Source organism: Phacochoerus africanus, chromosome 3 (assembly GCF_016906955.1).
Source record: "Phacochoerus africanus isolate WHEZ1 chromosome 3, ROS_Pafr_v1, whole genome shotgun sequence".
NCBI lineage: Eukaryota > Metazoa > Chordata > Mammalia > Artiodactyla > Suidae > Phacochoerus > Phacochoerus africanus.
The window spans coordinates 203,018,906-203,031,305 of record NC_062546.1 but is presented as its reverse complement, the minus strand read 5'-3'; the positions used below and the strand labels follow the sequence as shown (position 1 = coordinate 203,031,305).

Sequence of the window (12,400 nt, the reverse complement as noted above, 5' to 3'; positions counted from 1 at the left end):
TAGTAAAAAAGGAAGTGAGTCTCTAACACGAAGTTCTCATAGCGGCGTCACTGATAACATCAAAAACCTGGAAATGGGAGTTCCCGTCGTGGCGCAGTGGTTAACGAATCTGACTAGGAACCATGAGGTTGCGGGTTCGGTCCCTGCCCTTGCTCAGTGGGTTAACGATCCGGCGTTGCCGAGAGCTGTGGTGTAGGTTGCAGACGCGGCTCGGATCCTGCGTTGCTGTGGCTCTGGCGTAGGCCGGTGGCTACAGCTCCGATTTGACCCCTAGCCTGGGAACCTCCATATGCAGCGGGAGCGGCCCAAAGAAATAGCAACAACAACAACAACAAAAAAAGACAAAAGACAAAAAAAAAAAACAACCTGGAAATGGCTCCACCGGGACGTGTTAGCTCCGTCTTCTTGCCCTCGGCCCAGGCTGCCTCCCCACCCACCCTGGGCAGGGAGGGTAGAGTCGCCTCCCTGCTACCCAAAAGGCGTGTGTGGTTAAGAAGGTGGGGTCTCCATTTCTACGACCAGAAGCTGGAGAAGAAGGACCTCAGACCTGAGTGTGTCCCACGGGCACGCTGCGCACAGGTGTCCGGGGCTGAAGTCCTGTACAGGACACCTGGGGAGAGAGCTGACCTCGAACCATGCTGGGGGCGGGGGGACGCTGCTGGGCTCAGCTCCTGGAGCCCCTCCATCAGTGGACCCCAAGTGTGTTCAAGACAAGGCCACCCACCAAATGCCTGATGAGTGGAGGGGTCCTGGGAGACCCCATAACAGGCTTCGGGGGCTGTGCGGGGCTGGACGAGTGCTGGGGCGAAGGCCGGCATGAGGGAGGGACGTCTGCTGTGACACCCCCATCCAGGAGCCCCCCACACGAGTGGCTGCCCCCCAGAGCCCGCCGCCACCACCATCCTCTCGGGCGCTCTCATCCCTCTCCCACCAGGGGCCTGCCCTGCCCCTCCCGAGTGCGCACAGCCCCAGGCCGCCCAGGGCAGCAAGCCTGGCCCATCTGCCTGGACGGCCAGGACCTGGGCCGTCCTGGGGTTCCCCAGGGTGGAGGGGAAGGGGGTCACAGCAGTGTGTTGGAGGGGGAGGCCGGGGTGCTGGGAGCCCCTGTCACCGGACGAGTTCCATCTGCCTGCCCTCCTGCTCTCCGGATCTGCTTAGTGTCGTCCGGCGTCAGACCTTCTAGGTTCTGACACAGGCCTGGTTTCATCCGCCAGCCCAGGAGATTGCGCAACAGGGCAGCTAACGGCTTGATGGAAAAAGACGTCACGCCAGGCGGGGTGCCAGGCGCAGCACTCCGTTACCCCTGGGTCTGGGGACGTGTGTTCAGCACTCCGTTACCCCTGGGTCTGGGGACGTGTGTCTGTCCTCTGCGGGGGGAGGGGGAGTGCGGGCGACAGTGGAGACGAAGGTAAAGATGGTCCAGTCCCTGCCCCCTCCTGCCTCCCCGACAAGGGGTCCTTGTTTGTTGCTTCTGCAGGTGCATTTTCCTGGGAGCTTTCCGAGCCCCCCTGCCCCTCCAGCTCACCTCGAGGAGCACAGCTGGCGGGGGCAGGGGGCACAGAGCCCAGGACCAGCCTGCCGTCCCCCTCCAGCACACCCCGCCCTGCCCCCATCCGGCCCCACCCTCCCCCGCATCTGCCCCCAGCGCAGCTGCTGCTGAGCTCCTGAGATGGGGGCGCAGGGGCCTCCCAGGCCTCCGGAGACCCCAACTCACATCAGACCTGGTGCTGCCAGGTGGTGGGGGCGCACAGCGCACTCCTCCACTGGGAGCTGGCCTTCCAGAAGGTTCTGTGGGGAGGCTGTGGGGGTGGGGGCTTTGGGAAACTGGCCTTCACTTAATTCGCTGGGCTGCTCCCTCCTTCCCAGGCCAGAGACCCCTCCTCATGGTGGGGCTGTGGCTCAGGGCAGCTGGAGGGCTCTCACGGCCCAGCACGGGGTCAGCACGGCAGGGAGGGCACCCGGGGAGCAGGCCCTGGAGCCCTGGTCCCCTGGGGCCCCGAGGCTGCTGTGCACAGAGGCAGACGCGGTCAGGATGTGCAGGATGGGTGCAGGGGGACAGGGTTCGCTGGTGACCAATCGTGGAGTGGGGTGCCACGTCCCCCTGGGTCACCTCTGACCCCCTTCGACACCCTCCCTGGCCCAGACAACGCCTCTGTGCCTGAAGCTGTGCGGGAAGGAGAGGAGGGGCGGCCTCCCACTCCCCTAAGGCCACCCCCGTTTCTTGTCTTGGGGAGAAAACCAACATGCAGTCACTTTATTACCAACCCTTTCCTACTTGACCTCTGAATGTTCCAGATTCCTCTCCCTCCCCCACCAAGACCCACAGGGAGGTCTCTGGAAATGAGTTTCTGATGACACAATTTTTCCATGGCCTCTATAGCTTCCTAAATGAGATTGCATTCCCAGTTAATAGGTGAAACCCTGTTAAACTGCCATTAGTGACCCAGGGCTATAGTGAACGGGCTGACCTCTGGGACACGGTGAACTTGGCCTGGCACAGGGTGGGGGGGCTGCCCTTCTGAGCCCATCGGCCTTGTGGGGACCTGGTATGGTGACAGGTCAGAGCGCTGTGGAATCTGACCCCCCACTCCCACCCCAACATCCTCAAACATGGAGGGACGCAGGAGTGACCCCTGAGCCATTCTCACGACGGAGGACGCAGGGTCACAGTCTGGGGTCACGGTGGGGCTGCCGGCGAGAGACACCTGCACAGTTTAAACACAACCTGATGGGCAGCTGCCACAGTCCCACCTAAGGACGCTCGTGAATGCCTGCTGTCCTCTGGGTGGAACGTGTCACCAGGCCTTTTCTTTCACTCGAGAAATTTCTATCTCTGATCATGCACAGCATGGCTGAGAGGTCCTCTGAAAAGAACCCAACACTTCATCCCGTGTCCCAGGGGATGTGGGGCTGCTGCTGGGCCTGCCCTCCGTCTGAGCTGATGCAGGAGGTGGAACCAAGCCGGGACTGAGAGCCAGCCAGCCAGCTGGAGCAGGCCTGGCGCCGCGGTGGGGTCCCTACCCATTTGTCCTGGAGCATGAGTCCTACAGAAGGCCGGCTGGCTGACGTGCATCCCTGTCACTTGGTGCCTTTGACTTGCAGCTATTTTAAACTGAGTCTCCTCTGATTTTAAGGAGCCCAGAAGCTTCCTTCTGTCAAATCAGGGCTGCCTGAAGGACTAGCCCATACCCTGGGACAGCTGTGACTTCCAGCAGCAGGCACTAGGCACTCCGGCTTTTGAGGTTTCCTGCCCTCAGCTTCATGTCAGCCCTGAAGCCTAGACCTCAGCACCTACCCAAGATGCTCCATGGGCTATGCCTTTGACTCACACACAGCATTAGCTGTGCTTGGCTTGGGGAGGGGTCCTTCCCAGCACCTGGGCCCTTTGCCAGATGTCTGCCTGGCTCACAGTCCGCCAGCCCCAGGAGACTTCCCTGAACCAGCCCACTGTCTGGCCCTCTGCCTCCTGGCCTCCCGCTTGGGGTCCTGCTCTCCTGCAGCACACTGTGCCCACCCCTCACTGTGCTTAGCCTTCTTTCTGGGTCCCTCTTTTTGCCTCCTTCCACCCGGTCCTTTGGACAAGCTTGTGTACCCAAGACCCCTCAGACTCCCACCGTTGCAGGAGACCCTGGAAAGCCTTCCTTGACTTGGGCACCAGGCTTGGTATCCAATGCACATGGACCTCACCACACCTGCTGGATGTTGGCAGGGGCAGAGACAGCCACTGCAGGCCAGCAGCCACCTCCCAAAGCATCCCCACACCCCCGATTCCGGAAGGAGCCCCCTCGTGCCCTCAAGGAGTGTCAAGAGCTGGACTTTGGACTCTAAGAGCCCTTTACTAGCGGTAAGCCTGGGCACACGTGAGATGGGGGTGGGGAGGGGGCACTATAATAGTTCTTCCTCCTCCTGAGTCGCCGCCTACTCAAGCGAGGACACGAATGTCCAGTGCTGGCCCAGCACGCAGGTAGCGGTCAGTAATGCTAGCTTAATAGCAAAGCCTGCTGTGTAGCCCAGGGAACCCCACCCAATATTCCGTGATAACCCAGATGGGAAAAGAATCTGAAAAAGAGTGGATGCGTGTACATGCATAACCGAAGCGCCTCGTCGCACAGCAGTGGGCGCGTGGCGGGGGGACACTCCTCTGAACCCAGCCCCGAGGACCGTGCCCACCCGGCCCCAGCATGGTGGTCAGCTCTCGGTGTCAGCCTGCCCAGGCTCGAGTCCCCCGTCACTCAACCAAACACTAACCGAGGCGTTGCTGGGGTGTTTGGGAGGTGTGGTCACGGCTACCACCAGCTGGCAAAAGTAAAGGGGATTATTCTTGTGATGCCGTGGGTGGGGCCTCGTCTTCCGCTGAAGGGCCCTGAGCAAGTCAGGAAATTCTGCCTCAAGCCCCAGCACGGGCTCTGCCCCAGACTCCAGCTGCAGCTGCCCTGAAGATTCCAGACTCGCCAGACCCCACTGTCACGTAAGCCACGTCCTTGAAATAAATATTGCTACACACGGCCTTTCTCTATAGCGCAGTTAAAGAGGATGCTCCGGGTTTTTTCTTCTCGTGTTTGCGTGGTTTCATTGGTTACATCAAAATCCATGGCAGGAATATATGTGCGTGTTTATCTTGGCCTCTGAGCACCACTTTATTTTTTTATTTTTTTTTTTGGGGGGGGCTATGTTGTGCAGGCTTGATGCAGGATCTCAGTTCCCAGATCAGGGGTTGAACCCTATGGATGTTCACGGCAGCGGTGAAAGCACTGCATCCTAACCACTGGACCACCAGGGAACTCCCTGGGCCCCATTCTTTAGTAAAAAGAACCAAGGCTACTTGGAGAAATGGCTGATTCCAGGGCTGGGGCCGAAAATGCACACGATGAGCCTGGAATGTCTCCTGGTGCTGGAAGGGAAGGAAGTGCCCCCCCCCACCCCCGGAAGGATGGGGGAGGGGCATGTCAAAAGGACACAGATGTGGATCTGAAGGCGCTGTCACTGCCACGGCTGGGACAATACACGGACCCTTGGAATGGGGCTGGACCCGCCCAGATAAGCCGGGCCATCTCCCCATCCCGGGTCACCGGGCCAGCAGTCTTCTTCCCCATCGCCAAGGAATGGAACATATCCCCAGGTCCCAGGGACCAGGACGGGGCAGGCTGGGGACCGCTGTTCTGCCAACCACAGCCCCCGAGGCTGGCTGCCCCGGTGCCCTGCTGGGATGCTCTTGGGATGAGGCCTTTCGCTTCTTCCTCCCTCACTGACCTTGATGTTCTTTCTCTTCTTTTTTCTTTTGTTTTTCTTTTTCCAGCCCCACCTGCGGCATAGGGAAGTTCCCGGGCTAGCGGTTGAGGTGGAGCTGGCACTGCTGGCCTACACCACAGCCTCAGCAACATCCAGCTGCCTCTGCAACCTACGCTGCCGCTTGTGGCAACGCTGGATCCTTAACCCACTGAAGGATCCTGAACTCAGGGAGCGAACTCGCGTCCTCATGGATACGAGTCGGGTTCTTAACCCGCTGGGCCACAACGGGAACACCTTGATTTTCTTTCTGAATAAAAACATTTCCTAGCAATCCTCCCTCCCCCCAGCCTCCCCCACGTCTATTTCCAGCTATAACCCCACGAGGCTCAGCTGGATGCTGGCAAACCCTGTGGCCCAAAGTGATAATTACTCCTGTTCGCACCCTCAGCGCTGTCAGAAACCACCCGCGGTGGCCTCGTCTCTAGTGACGGAGCATCACCTCCTCTGCTAGGCCACCGGCTTGGAATCCATCCACATGAACCACTTGCCCAGAGCAGGAAATGGGGTGGGGGGCCGGGGGCGGTAAGTGGGAGGTGGGGGGGGTGAGGGAGGTGGCAGGGGGAGCAGAAGGTGCCACTTCTCCAGGCAACCCCTGCAGTGTCTTTCCTGCATCTTAATAGCACGAGATCTTTCAGCACAAGTCACGAGGCCCAGGCAGAAGGCCAATTAGCCCAAAGACGGGCTCTCCTGGTTTTTAGCAGTCTGCTCCCCCTGATTGATTTCTCAGCTCAGCAAAGGAGACCCTGATGTCTGGGAAGAGGCGGCAGGGAAGGGGAAGGGGAGGGCTGAGCCCCTCCCAAAGGCCCTGGAGGAGAGGGAAGCAGGCACCCCCAGCTCCTGGTGTCCCCCGCCCCATACTGTAAACCCAGGTGCAGGTCTGGACCAGGATGTTGGAGCTGAGCCGGGGCTGGAAACACCCACCCTCTGTGGACCTGCGTGCCTGGCAGGGTCGGCCACCAGCCTGGTACTTCAGGCCCAGGGGTATTTCTCTTTGCCTTAACTTGCCCACTGGAGCCCCAGGTGCCCCCAGGCCCTCAACACTGAAGCAGAAACCCAGCCTAGAATATTGACTGCAGACACGCCAAGTTCTGGTGGGGTTGCTGTTCCAGAAGATGCAGGAGCCAGGCCTGGGGTGGGAGGTGCTGAGCGGCCGGCTGAGGGGGGACAGTGATGAGCCCTGTGGGGCTGGAAGAAAGGGCGCAGCCGAGCTGTGCTCAGCGGGGAGTGTGGGCCAGCCTTGGCCTGATCACGAGGCTTGGGGGGAGCGGCAGGGACATCCTGGAGCTCCCGTCACAGGGACTCGGGCCCTGGGCACTAGACCTGTGTCCCCCTGACACCTGCTCTCAGACAGGCCACAGGCATCCCAGGGGGACGCCTCCTTGGCCCCTCTGCACAAGGCCCCACCAGCCACCTCGATTCAGGTCACCCCGGACACGGCCTCCCCCTGCTCACTGGCCACACTGCCCTGGCACTGGCACCCTCCTTCGCCTCACCCTGTCCCCCGCCCACGGCCACAGCCACCACCCTGGACGTCAGGGAAGAACTGCTCACCGCCCCGGCCTCCCTGCCCCTGGGGACGCCGGGGACTCACCCGATGGTCTTGTCCCAGTCGCACCACAGCGCCTTCCCGATGGCCTCCATGTCCACCTGGAACTGGGGGAGGCAGTACTTCTGGAGGAGGGCGGCGTGGTCAGCGTCCTGGCAGGCGGTGGCCAAGAAGAGGTGATTCACTGCAATGAGAGCCCCGACGACGGTCAGGTCCCCCTCTGGTCTTGCCGGGATCCTGCCCTCCCCCCATCCTCCCCACGAGTTAGGGGCTCTTCCAGCCACAGCCCACATCCACGGGGGCTCGCACCCCTGCCAGGGAGCCCCCGCCTGCCCCTGGGGGCTCTGACTGGTCCCTGGAGCGGGCCTCTAGGGCTCCAACTGGATCATCCAGCAGTGTTTCTGGTCCCAGCAAAGGCCCTGCCTGCTAACGATGGGGCTGACACCTCCCTGGGCTCTGTGGGAGCCAGGCCAGAGCAACAGGTGGGATTACCCGTCCTCTTGTCCCAGGCACAGGTGTGACACTGTCTCATCCTCATGGCACCCCTGCTGGGGTCCCCAGGCCTCCTCTGCACAGACACAGAAACCAACTTGCTGGGAGGGACCCAGGCTCCTCACCCTCGGGGCTGCCCCTGGGAGGGCGGCAGGGGGGCCTGAGCGCCCCTGCTGACCCCCTCCCCTGGCACGTGGGGGATGGGCTGCACCCCCGGGGCTCACATCCCTGTATCAGGGTGTCCGCCAGTTATAAACCAGGCTGACAAGCGGTTATGGGGTTATGGGGAATGGGCTGCACCGGGAATTCCTGGACTCCTTGGGGGCCTCGGGGACACATGGACAGCAAGCTGCCACTTGAGGCCCTGGCGCCTGGTAGGGGGAGTGCACTCAAGGGGGCAGGGCCCTCAGCCCCTCGCGCTCCTCCCTCTCGGGCCCCATCTTCCAAGAGGAAAATGCGGAGGAACTGGCACGCCAGCACCTGCCAGGCTCACGCTCTGCTCACGCTCCGTCCGTCCTCCCTCCACGCGCTGCCTGCGCTCTCTGCGCAGGCAGCGGCCACCCGGAAAGTGGGTCCTTTTGTGATCATCAATTTACAGGTGAGGAAACTGAGGCTTCAGGGCTTGGAAACAGGCACAAGGTCCCAGCCCCAGGAGTGGCGTAGACCGAACGGAACTAGCTTTGCCTCCCTGGGGCCCTGCCCTCAGCCGGCTGCCAGCCCAGAGGCTCGAGACCAGGGATCGGGGCAGGAAGCGGGGAAGAGCGGCAGAAGGCCTGCCCTGCCCTGGGCTGCAGACCTGGGGGGAGGGGGCAGCAGGGGAGGGAGGGTGGGGAGTGGGCGGAGAGGCGGCCAAGGGCCATCTGGAGTCCAACTCCAGGGGCTCAGTAGTGACTGGATGGGGGACGGGTGGGTAGACGGGTGGCTGGCTGGCTGGGTGAATAAGCAGGTAGCTGGACGGGTGGATGGATGGACGGATGGACAGATGAACGGGTAGATGGGTGGGTGGGTGGCTGGGTGGGCAGGTGGATGGGTGGGTAGATGAATGAGTCACACACCAGACCAGGGCTCTGACTCGGCCCACAGTTGGGTAGAACGCGGTGCCAAATGAGCAGCTGAGGCCCCGGCAGAGGCAGAGCTGACGACTGGCCCTCAGAGGAAGGCGTGTCCACTTGGGACAGGGTTCCAGGTAACAGAACCCACAGCTGCCTTGAACGACAGTGAAGAGCGGAGTGCCCCTGGGGGCGGGAGGAGGGCACGGGGTGGGGGGGGGGCACTTGCAGGCAGGGGGAGCGCCCTGCCCCTTCTGGAGTCCTAGGTGAGGGTGCTGGTGTGTGACCCCTGAGCCGACAGGGCGCTCACTGCCCCCCGCCCCCCAGAACCTGTGCTTCTGGAAGCCAGGCCAGGATGTCCCATGGGCAAGAGCTGTTCCCTCCCGGCACTGGTGATTCTCAGAAAGGGGACGGGTGGCCGGTGACAAACATGCAACCACACAGGCCCGTGTGGGGTCAGAGCCTCGGGGTCGGGGAGGACTCTGCTCAGAGGGAGGGGCGAGTCCCGAGAGGCATGTGATGAGGCCTCTGCCCAGGGTGGGGGGGTGGGGGATCGGGGCTGTGGGAGATCCGCACTCATTCCAGGGTCCCCAAGGCCCGGGGATCCCAGCAGGCAGGCGACAGGGCTGGGGGCTAGCCTGTCCATTGACCTAATTTAAGCGACAGGCTCCAGGCTGGACACACCCTGATGGGGCGCCAAGCTAGCACGATGACACTTCATAGCAGTGGAAGGACAACTCTGTGATTAATTAAAAATAAAACCCAAAGGCGAGGAACGCCAGGGCACGTGGGCAGCGAGGAGGGGCCGCAGCAGAGCTGGACAAAGCCTGGCGCTTTACCTGGCGGAGCGGAGGTGCCCGGTCCTGTGCCCATTGCCTTGGAAGCTGGCCAGCCAGGGGGGACCCCGGGGTTTCTAGCCTGAGAATCTGGGGGTAAGGTGGGTGGGGGCAGGGGAGATGAAAGGCTGGTGAGGCGGGAAGCTCCCGGAAGGAGCCCCCAGAAGATGCCCACGGGCAGCGGGGAGCAGGGCCCACCACCCTGACACCCTGGGAAGGGCGCCCCCCGGGTGGCAGCAGCAAGGCTCCCAGGCTGCTCAGGGGGCAGGAGAGGGACCTCTGTACCCATCGGAGGCCACCCACCTCCCAACAGCCCCAGTGCATCCCCCACAGCGTCCACACGAAGGCCCAGCTGGGGGGAAGGGCTGCTCCTAACACCCACCCCATCAAGACGCACCCAAGCAGGCCCACGCGTGTAGGCCTAAAGCACCAGGGGTCACGGGTGGCTCCGGAGGGTGCAGACACCCACTCAGGGCAGGGCCTCAGCCTCATTCTCTGCCTGCCCCCGCGCCTTGCTGCTCCCCCTGGACGCCTTTCCCGGCCAAGCCCAGGCCCAGATTCGGCCTGTTTCCCCCCCCCCCCCCCCCGCCCCCCCCTTCTGCCTTTAGTGGCTCGTGAAGGGCCCTAGAAGCTTCTTTTCTCAGAACGTTTTTGCCGCCCTCTTGTCGCCCACTCTTCTGGCTCCCGGGGCATCCGCCCTGCTGACACCCAGCAGCTCTGCACGTTAACATCTGCCACGGGACGAGGCGGCGACACCCAGCTTTCTCAGCAATGTGCTGCGTGGGACTGGAGCCGGGTCCGAGGAGGGTCGGGAAGCTGGCAGGCTCCCCTCCTGCCCTGGAAAGGCTGCTCGGGGCGGACGAGGGTACACGCACACCTGTGCCAGGGCTCCGGGCACTCAGAAAGCAGCCGGTCATGGACTTGGAGAAGAGACTTGTGGCTGCCTGATGGGAGGGGGAGGGAGTGGGAGGGATCGGGAGCTGGGGCTTATCAGACACAACTTAGAATAGATTTACAAGGAGATCCTGCTGAATAGCATTGAGAACTTTGTCTAGATACTCATGTTGCAACAGAAGAAAGGCTGGGGGAAAAATGTAATTGTAATGTATACATGTAAGGATAACCTGACCCCCTTGCTGTACAGTGGGAAAAAAAATAATAATAAATAATTAAAAAAAAAAAAAAAAGAAAAAGAAAGCAGCCGGGCGGGTGTGGACATAGGAGGGATCTTATACGAGGGCGCTGGGGGCTCCCGAGTCCTGAGGGTCGGGGAAGCAGAGGCCACAATGGTCCCCAGAGCCAGCACAGGAGTGTCAGGGCCCAAGGCCAAGGGTCAGGTTGGGATGGGCTGGGGGGTGGGGGGGATGTCCCCAGGCCACACTTCCTCCTGGGAAGGGCCCCCTGCTGTGTCCAGTCGGGCTCCTCCTGCTGTCCTCCAGGCAGGTGACAGCAGCCACCTGTCCCACCCCCAGCTTGCTGGGGCCTCAGCCGTCACGCTCGGCCTCCCTCATCTGAGCGACCCCTGCCCTGGGCCTTGACCTGGCCTGGTCCCCGGGGGGGGCAGCTCCCCTTTCTCCATGGGCCACTGCCTGTCTTCCTAGGGCAGGAGGACCCCTGCGCCTTGGGGACAGCGCCCACCGCCAGCCCACGGCCCTTCCTTCCTGCCCTGGGGGAGCCCAGAGCCCAGCTGTTCGTTGCTTTGTCTGCAACTGCGATGAGGCTGGGCCGGCCGCTCGGTGAATTGGGACACACCACCTGCATTTCGAAGGACAGGAGAAGGACACTGAGATGTTTTAAGAAAAGGAGCCTGACGTGGTTTCTTTCATTGGAAAGAGCGGCAACGTTATGGTTTTAAAATGGAATGAAAGCGCCAAAGGTCTTAAAACCAGCTGCCAAAAGTGCCAAAGGTTTGAAAAGCAGCTGCTTGGGGCTGGCTGGGCGCCATCCCCGCGTGACTGCAGGTGATTCATTCATAACTGGCATCCCTCAGAGGCGGAGGGCACGGCTGGGCGAGTCGGGGCAGGACCTTCCTGCATCTGTGACGGCATCGCGCTGGGGGCCCCGCGGGCCTCGGGAGCTCAGAGAAACGGCAGGAAAAGGCCCCTGATGGGGGAGGCATGGCAGGGAGATCCCTCAGGCAGGGCCGGGGCCAGAACAACAGGGACCTCGGGGCTCTGGGGCACTTGGGTTTCTGAGGCCAGGAGGGACGGGGAGGGGGACAGACAGGCCCTGGGCCCGAGGCTGCCCATCTGCCAGGAAGGGCCCGTTACCCCTGCTGCAGAGATGCACCTGCATGGTCCTCCCGAGCTGGGGCACAGTGCGGGTGGGCCGTGGGAAGCGCACCTGCTGGGGGCTGAGTTCAGAGCCTCCCCGCGGCGTCAGTGAGCCTCCAGGGGCCCCGGCACGCGGTGTGACCTCCCAGGCGGAGCCCAGAGGAGGCCTCTTCTCTTCTCAGCCACAGTTTCTTTACCCATGAACCGCGGGCCTCTCGCACCAGGCGGGCTGGTTTCCAGAAGACGTGGTCGTGGAATCAACCCCACCTCTGGAAGAGGGAGGCCTGTCTGCACACCTTCAACCTGAGCGGCCCTTAGCCTCTCACAGGACGCTCAGGCCCCACCCCAGGACCCAGCAGGGGTGATGGAGGCTCGGGGGGCTGCAGGGAGATGTGACAAGAGGCTCGGGGCATCTGCGGAGGTGGTGGATACGCACGCTCAGGGCCACGTGGGTGTACACATCTGCCAGAATCGTACACGTCAAACATCCAGTTTAGGTCGATTATACCGAGTAAACGCCATAAATCTGAAGGCGGCGTCAAGAGCGGTTACCTCCGAGGGGTGTGATTACATGTGGTCATTATTTTCTGCCTGATGCCCGTCTATATTGTCCACAAGTTAAAAAATGTAATTTCTAAAATTTCATGTCTGTCGTCTGTCCAGCCCTTCTTCCTGACAGCCGTCGGAAGAAGCCTTGCTCTGCACGTTCTTGTCCCATCACTTTCCGCTCGTCCCGCTGGGCCAGCAGGGTGAAAACCACCCGCCTCCAGGAACCCCCTGGTTACAGCCACCCGGGAGCCACCTCCCCAGGAAGCTACATGCCTGGCCTGTCACTAAATTCCCCAGGGCATGACGTAAGCAGAATTTGGTTGGAACATGTTACCTTCAGCTTTTCTGTCTGTTCTGGAAAAAGAA

At 61.8% G+C, this 12,400-nt stretch overlaps 1 protein-coding gene across 4 annotated transcripts in view; it reads right to left on the bottom strand.

The window, feature by feature from the left end:
- Positions 1 to 12,400, bottom strand: part of RAMP1 (receptor activity modifying protein 1) — a 41,994-nt gene that overhangs the window by 20,321 nt on the left and 9,273 nt on the right. For 2 of the 4 annotated variants that reach the window (XM_047773908.1, XM_047773909.1), the window contains exons 1-2: positions 9,216 to 9,264; positions 6,881 to 7,019 (exon numbers count right to left, since the gene is read on the bottom strand). In XM_047773908.1, coding sequence (XP_047629864.1) covers positions 6,881 to 7,019; positions 9,216 to 9,249 — 173 coding nt within the window. In that variant the 5' untranslated portion in view covers positions 9,250 to 9,264. Of the gene's footprint in view, positions 1 to 6,880; positions 7,020 to 9,215; positions 9,265 to 12,400 lie in introns of those variants that run through there. The other 2 variants (XM_047773910.1, XM_047773912.1) reach the window with 1 other exon arrangement.